Below are 10,784 nucleotides of genomic sequence, written 5' to 3' on the forward strand. Positions count from 1 at the left end.
TGATATTTAATACCAGTGTGACATTATTCGAGATTTGTCTATTTCTCATCAACCCTGACCGGGACTCATCTATAACGGCATCCAAAACCAGAGCTATTAGCTTAGAATCGTTATTTAAAACACAAAGTGGATGGCAATTATCAATGAGTAACAAGTATTTTTTTAAGTTAGAGTAATTAAACCTTTCGTTAGAGGGGCTAGCATACAAACTGTAGCACAGACTAGATCAATATGATGTTGACAAATAGTGCATTGTGGGTAGTTTAGAAGATATTGGAAATAAGTTAATAAATATGTAATAACCCCAAAAACATAACAATGTTTGTACTTATAGGTAACCAGATTATGACTACAACTACGTTATTAAGTGTTTAAAACGCCACTGTGTTGTTACATTGGTGAGTAAAAACTCATGCTTCCTACCCTTTAACTTTTTGTCTGAAAATAAAATCTACATTTTACTCAACTTCGTTACCCACTCCAGTCAGCAGATGGCGATGTGGGACTTTAAGGCTATGCTGCTAGTGTGACGTATAATCTAGTGGACGGGACGCTTCTTTCAACAGCAGCAACAGTTAGTCAGACACCTCGGTAGCTTGCTAGACAAAATAGCCCAACCAATAAAGCTCTTTAGACGCTTTCGTGTATATTAGCCACTGTGTTTTAAACCCACTTCTGTCGTCTAGTTAGTTATCCCATTTAATTTCATATTTACGGTGTTGTTGTTATTGGTCAGCTAGCTGGCTGGTTAAGTTAGCACTAGCCTAACTAGCTAACATCCCCGACCATGAGTTCGCTAAGCTACTCTCCTCCTGCTAAAGAAGAGGAGGTCTGCTGGACGGAGAAAGAAGCTCTAGTGAAAGAGGAGGAGGAAGAGGAGGATGTTACAATACAAAAACAAGTAGAGGGTGAGGCTGTTACCGTGAAAGAAGAAGAGAAAGACGTTACAGTGAAAGAAGAGGAAGACGCGTTCAGAGTGAAAGAGGAGGAGGATGCAGTTTTTGGAGTGAAAGAAGAGGGGGAGGAAGAGGAGGAAACTGGATATCTGGTTCCGGTTTCCCAAAGGCACCTTAAGGCATCCAATGGTTCTAATGATGAACTAAGCAGTAAGATGGTTTTGAGAAACCAGGCCCTGATTAACACTAGTAAGTACTGTCTTAAAAACAGAGGCACAAACTCTGCAGTTGTTGAACTGATGTGTGGTGTTAAAGGGGAAATCTGCAGTTGCTACATCCATATTTGGACTTTTAAATTATTTACATTCTTGAAGAATATAACACATGCCTCATAAGCTTAGTTCAACTGTCGTACCCCATCAGATCCCAAAATAAGCTTTTTTTACTCCAATGTTTAGAAACAGTGTAAATATGAACCAACACTGTATCGCCTCAACATGGTTAAAACTATAATGTTGATACCATGGATGGTCAGTCCTTGCATCCATAGGTCTGTCTATGATTTTGAGAGTAGTTACATTTCTCCAGTCCCATCCATCATCTTATTACCAAAACAGTGGCAGAATGACAGCTTTGTTATTGTTTGAACTGCAGATTGGTGGATTGATTGATGTGTGGCTTTTTTAAAGGGACAACCTTGGATTTAAACATAAACATAATGGCTGCCCTTAGACTTGGTTTGGTAAACAGCTGAGGGATGGGGGCTGGAGAAATGTAACCACTCTCAAATTCATAGAGGAAGCTATTGTAGCAACCTTAACCCAAAACCTAGCGACCTCATCAAGAAGTTCAGACATCTTGGTATAACAGTTATAAGGTGTTGGCTTGACAGTCTCTGGACCCAGGTTTGAGTCCAGCTCAGGGCTACCCCTGGAATTCACTACACTATGAATACAAGGACTGGCCGTCCATAAGGTCAAAATCACAGTTTTAACCAAATTGAGAATAAACAGTGCTTGTTTACAAACAGTGGCGTTATATGAGCTTATGTTTTGGTTTCTGATGGGGTAAGACAGTTGAAACATTTGAGGCATTTAAAAGTTATATTCTTCAGGAATCAATGGCTATCCAGTTTATGGGTCTTTCTATATCTGCCATTGAGGCTTTCCTGTGGGGGTCAAATTGTTGGAGCTGTTGATAAATCATTGTATAATATTCTGCAAATGTATTTTAATTTTTTTTAGGGCTGACCCTAGTCGACTGGTCGATTGTTTGGTCGATAGGCTCTTTTGTCGACAGAGATTTTTTTAGACTGAGATTTTTTTAGTCGAGCAGTCGCAAATACACTATATATACAAAAGTATGTGGACACCCCTTCAAATTAGTCGATTCAGCTGTTTCAGCCACAACCGTTGCTGACAGGTGTATAAAATCGAGCACACAGCCATGCAATTTCCATAGACAAACATTGGCAGTAGAATGGCCTTACTGAAGCACTCAGTGACTTTAAACGTAGCACCGTCATAGGATGCCACCTTTCCAACAAGTCAGTTCGTCAAATTTCTGCCCTGCCAGAGCTGCCCCGGTCAACTGTAAGTGCTGTTATTGTGAAGTGGAAACGTCTAGGAGCAACAACGGCTGAACCGCGAAGTGGTAGGCCACACAAGCTCACAGAACGGGCCCGCCGAGTGCTGAAGCGCGTTCCAAACTGCCTCTGGAAGCAACGTCAGCAGAATAACTGTTAGTCGGGAGCTTCATGAAATGGGTTTCCATGGCCGAGCAGCCGCACACAAGCCCCAGATCACCAAGCGCAATGCCAAGTGTCGGCTGGAGTGGTGTAAAGCTCGCTGCCATTTGACTCTGGAGCAGTAGAAAGGCGTTCTCTGGAGTGAACAATCCGACGGACGAATCTGGGTTTAGCGGACGCCCGGAGAACACTACTTGCCCCAATGCATAGTGCCAACTGTAATGTTTGGTGGAGGAGGAATAATGGCCTGGGGCTGTTATTCATGGTTCGGTCCCCTTAGTTCCAGTGAAGGGAAATCTTAACGCTACAGCATACAGTGACATTCTGGATGATTCTGTGCTTCCAACTTTGTGGCAACAGTTTGGGGAAAGCCCTTTCCTGTTTCAGCATGACAATGCCCCTGTGCGTAAAGCAAAGTCCAAACAGAAATGGCTTGTCGAGATCGGTGTGGAAGAACTTGACTTGCCTGCACAGAGCCCTGACCTGAACACCATCGAACACCTTTGGGATGAATTGGAAGGCCGACTGCGAGTCAGGCCTAATCGCCCAACGTCAGTGCCCGACCTCACTAAAGCTCTTGTGGCTGAATGGAAGCAAGTCCCCGCAGCAATGTTCCAACATCTAGTGGAAAGCCTTCCCAGAAGAGTGGAGGCTGTTATAGCAGAAAAGGGGGGACCAACTCCATATTAATGCCTCTGCTTGAAACATGTAGGTATTACAGACGCGGTCAGGGAGACGTTTTAAAATGTCAGTGAAGACTCTTGCCAGCTGGTCAGTGCATGCTCTGAGTACGCGTCCTGGTAATCTGTCTGTGAAGATGAACCTGTTTAACCCCTTGGAGTCAATTGACGCAAATTTGCTTCAATCTAAGTAATTTAAGTAATCCATAGTACGACCATCTTAAAACAATTTCATATGTCCGTTTAGCCCCCCTCCCCCAACGGCTTAGATTTACAGGGGTTAAAGGTCTTACTCACATCGGCTAAGGAGAGAGTGATCATACAGTCGTCCGGAACAGCTGGTGCACAAGACTTTGTGGAGGCCACGGAGATGGCACAGTCCATCGCTCTAAGACATGTGATACATAAATTGTATATGGTTATATTATGTACAAAAAAATTATGCAACACTAATAAATCTAATATTATTTTATAACAAATGTACTTTCTCCCGCTTTGGATACTGTCGCTGTCCGCGGTTCTGAATGTAATTATATGCACAAGCACAAAACACCACATCTGTAATGTTAGTCCCGTCTGAATCTGCCATGTCAGTCATTTTTACATGGCAGGAGAGGAACAATTCAAGCCAGAATAACCTACTGTTTTTTGGCGAACTCCAAGGTCCTCTGGTAATACTAGTCCCGTGGGAATCGACATCCCTGTGTTTTGAGAGAAATGAGTTTGACAGGTGATGCTCACGGTTTGATCAAGAAAACAATAACTGATTTGATCAATTTAACGAAGTGCTGCTCATAGCCTACATATGAAGGGCCTGCAAGTATCAACTTTCACAGTGGATGATTTTGTTCATATGTTTTGTGTGTATTCATATTTCTGGCCTACAATCATCGATGTTACTACTAATGTGAAAACAAGACAAGATATTACTATTATTGCTCACTTGACTGTCTTAAGACAATTGTCAAATAATTTAACAGATGTCAATTGTTGTACAGCTTCATGGGTACGCTCTGGGCATCACCTTTTACCTCAAATAAACAGTATTTCTGCTGTTGTGGGCCTTTAACCATCTGTCTGACTTTGTCGTTCACACAGAAGAGAGACGTGACTATCGTGGATCCTCTGGGGAGCCTCAACAACATCATGAAGCTGAGGAGGCAGAGAAGAGTCTCTCCACATCAGAACACCTCAAGAAACACCAGCGGAAACCCACAGGGAAGAAATCTCACTGCTGCTCTGACTGTGGGAAGATATTCAACTCTTCAGCAGACCTTAAAAGACATTTGAGAATACACACAGGAGAGAAACCTTATAGCTGTGATCAATGTGGGAAGAGTTGTAGTCGATCAAGCAACCTGATGGCACATTTGAGAACACACACTAGAGAGAAACCTTATAGCTGTGATCAATGTGGGAAGAGTTTTAGTGATTCAAGCAACCTGATGGTACATTTGAGAACGCACACTAGAGAGAAACCTTATAGCTGTGATCAATGTGGGAAGAGTTTTACTACATCTAGCCATCTGACTATACACCAGAGAACACACACAGGAGAGAAACCTTATAGCTGTGATCAATGTGGGAAGAGTTTTAGTGATTCAAGCAACCTGATGGTACATTTGAGAACACACACTGGAGAGAAACCTTATAGCTGTATTCAATGTGGCAAGAGATACGCTGGTAAAAGAACTCTGATTAAACATCAGAAAGTACATACATGAAGGAGTTGTTTCATGATATCAATTAAATAATGTCACAATGTATTTTAATGAATTTCACAATGTAGAACCATTTACATTTTACATTTTTAGTCATTGAGCAGACGCTCTTATCCAGAGCAACTTACAGTTAGTGAGTGCATACATTATTTTTTTCTTTTTCATACTGGCCCCCCGTGGGAATCGAACCCATAACCCTGGCGTTGCAAACGCCATGCTCTACCAACTGAGCTACATCCCTGCTGGCCATTCCCTCCCCTACCCTGGACGACGCTGGGCCAATTGTGCGCCGCCCCAACCGTTTTCCCCCTGTTCTATTGATTTCAGCGTGATATGGATATTAGCCTCATCAGGGGGAAAATCCAGGCTCTGAAATGAGTTGTGTTACACTTACCACGTTGGCGACCCACTTGAATCAAAATGCAACACTTCTAAATGTAGCTAGCTGTTTTCTACAAATTGTCCTCTGACCAGTGATGTACACATTATTCCCAGATTCCGTGTGGTTTTTGAGCTGTTAGTTTTAACAGGACGTGCAACCTCATCTCCCCCCTCTCCTGCAATTGATTTCAACGTGATATCAATATGAGTGATGACAAATAAGTGTTGCGTTTCTCTTCGTTTTGGGGACCGCTAAACTTAAATGCATCACTCCAAAATGTAGCTGACTGTCTTCTGCAGGTTGTCCTCTAACCAGTGAAGTAAAAGATATCGCCCGTTTCCATGTGTATTTTTTTGTTGTGTTAGTTTCAACAGCATGTACAACCTGATTTTCCCCCCTAATCGATATTAGTGATTTATTGCCACTTGTCAAAACAACAGTGTTTTTGGTGCTTGTGCAGTTAATAAGGTGGTTGTTTAAATAAATACAAGTATTATGATTACTATTGTGGAACATGTTTGTGTCGATAGTACATGTTATGTTTAGGTTTTCCATTTATCACAAACTATTTCTGCATATTGGTTATTGATTTGGACACGTTAAAACTGTGTTTTGACATTGGGCAGTATCCCACCTTGCAAAATGTTGTTGAAAAGACGTTGAAAAGAAGACTATGCTCGAGGTCCAATCTACGTTTGGTTTTGGTTGAAAGTTAAAGTTAAAAATATGTATTTTTTAGGTCGTTGTTTCAACGACTTGAAAACAACTTCATTTCAATGTACTTGCAGCCTATAAACATTGACGCAGGATAACAAATGCGTCTATGAACTGTTTTATTAACAATCTTACATCACTCCAGTATTTCTTTACAACATTCAAGTATTAATTGTCTTTATTCCACTGCTGAAGAAGCATGACTCAAATCACCTACTCATATCTCAAACATCCAGCCTGACAAAATATAATTTTTTTATTATTACCTATCCAGCTCAGAGTCTGGTTTGATTATGTTCCTGCTATCTCTTACCTATCCAGCTCTGAGTCTGGTTTGATTATGTTCCTGCTATCTCTTACCTATCCAGCTCTGAGTCTGGTTTGATTATGTTCCTTCTATCTCTTACCTATCCAGCTCTGAGTCTGGTTTGATTATGTTCCTGCTATCTCTTACTTATCTAGCTCTGAGTCTGGTTTGATTATGTTCCTGCTATCTCTTACCTATCCAGCTCTGAGTCTGGTTTGATTATGTTCCTGCTATCTCTTACCTATCCAGCTCTGAGTCTGGTTTGATTATGTTCCTGCTATCTCTTACCTATCCAGCTCTGAGTCTGGTTTGATTATGTTCCTACTATCTCTTACCTATCCAGCTCTGAGTCTGGTTTGATTATGTTCCTGCTATCTCTTACCTATCCAGCTCTGAGTCTGGTTTGATTATGTTCCTGCTATCTCTTACCTATCCAGCGCTGAGTCTGGTTTGATTATGTTCCTGCTATCTCTTACCTATCCAGCGCTGAGTCTGGTTTGATTATGTTCCTGCTATCTCTTACCTATCCAGCTCTGAGTCTGGATTGATTATGTTCCTGCTATCTCTTACCTATCCAGCTCTGACTCTGGTTTGATTATGTTCCTGCTATCTCTTACCTATCCAGCTCTGAGTCTGGTTTGATTATGTTCCTGCTATCTCTTACCTATCCAGCTCTGAGTCTGGTTTGATTATGTTCCTGCTATCTCTTACCTATCCAGCTCTGAGTCTGGTTTGATTATGTTCCTGCTATCTCTTACCTATCCAGCGCTGAGTCTGGTTTGATTATGTTCCTGCTATCTCTTACCTATCCAGCTCTGAGTCTGGTTTGATTATGTTCCTGCTATCTCTTACCTATCCAGCTCTGAGTCTGGTTTGATTATGTTCCTGCTATCTCTTACCTATCCAGCTCTGAGTCTGGTTTGATTATGTTCCTGCTATCTCTTACTTATCCAGCTCTGAGTCTGGTTTGAGTCTGTTCCTGCTATCTCTTACCTATCCAAGAGGTCAACTCCTGATTTCTGGGTCACTGAAGCAGCCTGGGATGGTGCAGCCTGCCCTTTGACCTCTTGAGGAAGATCCAATCTGTCAACAAGCGGCTCTGTTTCTTCACCAGACAGTGGAGTCATCAGTGACAGCAGCTCCTTGGTCTCCTCATCCTGAGGGAGAGTATCACTGAACACACCCTTCCCTGTGTCCTACACAGGACTCATAACAAGTTAGTCTACTGTAGGGGGGCATCTCAATAGTCTACAGTGGCTTCCTCTATCTCCTTTTCTTTCATTGTCATTGATCTCAACAGCAGACAGGTGAAAGCGTTATGGTTTCTGTTTTCACCCGTCCGGTTCTTTCAGATCAGTATGAGCAGAGAACAGAAAACAGTGACAGTGAGTCACTTCAGACTATTGAGATGCACCCATAACCTTGGGTTCAGACTATTGAGATGCATCCATAACCTTGGGTTCAGACTATTGAGATGCATCCATAACCTTGGGTTCAGACTATTGAGATGCACCCATAACCTTGGGTTCAGACTATTGAGATGCACCCATAACCTTGGGTTCAGACTATTGAGATGCATCCATAACCTTGGGTTCAGACTATTGAGATGCACCCATAACCTTGGGTTCAGACTATTGAGATGCACCCATAACCTTGGGTTCAGACTATTGAGATGCATCCATAACCTTGGGTTCAGACTATTGAGATCCATCCATATCCTTGGGTTCAGACTATTGAGATCCATCCATATCCTTGGGTTCAGACTATTGAGATCCATCCATAACCTTGGGTTCAGACTATTGAGATGCATCCATATCCTTGGGTTCAGACTATTGAGATGCACCCATAACCTTGGGTTCAGACTATTGAGATGCATCCATAACCTTGGGTTCAGACTATTGAGATCCATCCATATCCTTGTGTTCAGACTATTGAGATGCACCCATAACCTTGTGTAAGCTTCTGTACTGTACCTTGAATTTGAGCTTGGCTCTGTTGATGTCATTCAGAAACTGCAATGTGTCTATCATCATTAATTCAATTTAGACTTACAAATGACCAAACCCAGTCTCAGGCTTGGATAACTCTGGAGGCCCCTTGGGTTTCCACAGAGTTGGGTAAGAGCTCTCTGATATTAGATATTTTTTTCCCCTGGCATCTAAAGACCCTTGATGCAGCTGGCCAGTTGATAGTAAAGTAGGATGAATGATGCAGCTGGCCAGTTGATAGTAAAGTAGGATGAATGATGCAGCTGGCCAGTTGATAGTAAAGTAGAATGAATGATGCAGCTGGCCAGTTGATAGTAAAGTAGGATGAATGATGCAGCTGGCCAGTTGATAGTAAAGTAGGATGAATGATGCAGCTGGCCAGTTGATAGTAAAGTAGAATTAATGATGCAGCTGGCCAGTTGATAGTAAAGTAGAATGAATGATAGATACAGCTGGCCAGTTGATAGTAAAGTAGAATGAATGATGCAGCTGGCCAGTTGATAGTAAAGTAGAATGAATGATGCAGCTGGCCAGTTGATAGTAAAGTAGGATGAATGATAGATGCAGCTGGCCAGTTGATAGTAAAGTAGGATGAATGATAGATGCAGCTGGCCAGTTGATAGTAAAGTAGGATGAATGATAGATACAGCTGGCCAGTTGATAGCGAAGTAGCATGAATGATAGATGCAGCTGGCCAGTTGATAGCGAAGTAGGATGAATGATAGATGCAGCTGGCCAGTTGATAGTAAAGTAGAATGAATGATAGATACAGCTGGCCAGTTGATAGTAAAGTAGGATAATTGATAGATACAGCTAGCCAGTTGATAGTAAAGTAGGATAAATGATGAAGCTTGCCAGTTGATAGTAAAGTAGGATGAATGATAGATACAGCTAGCCAGTTGATAGTAAAGTAGGATGAATGATAGATACAGCTGGCCAGTTGATAGTAAAGTAGGATGAATGATGCAGCTGGCCAGTTGATAGTAAAGTAGGTTGAATGATACAGCTGGCCAGTTGATAGTAAAGTAGGATGAATTATAGATACAGCTGGCCAGTTCATAGTAAAGTAGGATGAATGATGCAGCTGGCCAGTTGATAGTAAAGTGATATTAAAGTAGAATGAATGATAGATACAGCTAGCCAGTTGATAGTAAAGTATGATGAATTATGCAGCTAGCCAGTTAATAATAAAGTAGGATAATTGATAGATACAGCTAGCCAGTTGATAGTAAAGTAGGATGAATGATAGATACAGCTAGCCAGTTGATAGTAAAGTAGGATGAATGATAGATACAGCTGGCCAGTTGATAGTAAAGTAGCATGAATGATGCAGCTGGCCAGTTGATAGTAAAGTAGGATGAATGATGCAGCTAGCCAGTTGATAGTAAAGTAGGATGAATGATGCAGCTGGCCAGTTGATAGTAAAGTAGGTTGAATGATAGATACAGCTGGCCAGTTGATAGTAAAGTAGTATGAATGATAGATACAGCTAGCCAGTTGATAATAAAGTAGGATGAATGATACAGCTAGCCAGTTGATAGTAAAGTAGGATGAATGATAGATACAGCTGACCAGTTGATAGTAAAGTAGGATGAATGATAGATGCAGCTGGCCAGTTGATAGCGAAGAAGGATGAATGATAGATGCAGCTGGCCAGTTGATAGCGAAGAAGGATGAATGATAGATGCAGCTAGCCAGTTGATAGTAAAGTAGGATGAATGACCAGGACGACTGATCCGTGTAAAGGAAAGAATGAATGTATCGTGAGATTTTGAGTGAAAACCTCCTTCCATCAGCAAGGGCATTGAAGATGAAACGTGGCTGGGTCTTTCAGCATGACAATGATCCCAAACACACCACCCGGGCAACGAAGGAGTAGCTTCGTAAGAAGCATTTCAAGGTCCTGGAGTGGCCTAGCCAGTCTCCAGATCTCAACCCCATAGAAAATCTTTGGAGGGAGTTGAAAGTCTGTGTTGCCCAGCGACAGCCCCAAAACATCACTGCTCTAGAGGAGATCTGCATGGAGGAATGGGCCAAAATACCAGCAACAGTGTGTGAAAACCTTGTGAAGACTTACAGAAAACGTTTGACCTGTGTCATTGCCAACAAAGGGTATATAACAAAGTATTGAGAAACTTTTGTTATTGACCAAATACTTATTTTCCACTGTACCTCTTCATACTATCAAGACAATTCTTATTGCATGCTGAATATTTCAAGTGCACTGGAAACATTATATTTATCTTATTTCAGTCTTCGGGAGCTAGATATATCTGTTTCTCTCCATCAGACAGCAGTTTTCACAAGAGGCTGTAGTTACATCGTAGATAGAATCAGGCCATTGGCTGC

The 10,784-nt window shown here is 41.8% G+C and overlaps 1 protein-coding gene across 1 annotated transcript; it reads left to right on the top strand.

Moving 5' to 3' along the window:
• Positions 1–552: 552 nt before the first annotated feature.
• LOC311113865 (uncharacterized protein) lies at positions 553–6,197 on the top strand. Its single transcript, XM_084189153.1, has 2 exons — positions 553–1,145; positions 4,422–6,197. Exons 1-2 carry the CDS (start codon positions 788–790, stop codon positions 5,045–5,047), a joined length of 984 nt encoding a protein of 327 aa, XP_084045279.1. The 5' UTR covers positions 553–787; the 3' UTR covers positions 5,048–6,197.
• Positions 6,198–10,784: the final 4,587 nt, after the last annotated feature.

The sequence above is a fragment of the Coregonus lavaretus genome (genome assembly GCF_964263955.1).
Source record: "Coregonus lavaretus genome assembly, contig: HAP1_SCAFFOLD_317, whole genome shotgun sequence".
NCBI lineage: Eukaryota > Metazoa > Chordata > Actinopteri > Salmoniformes > Salmonidae > Coregonus > Coregonus lavaretus.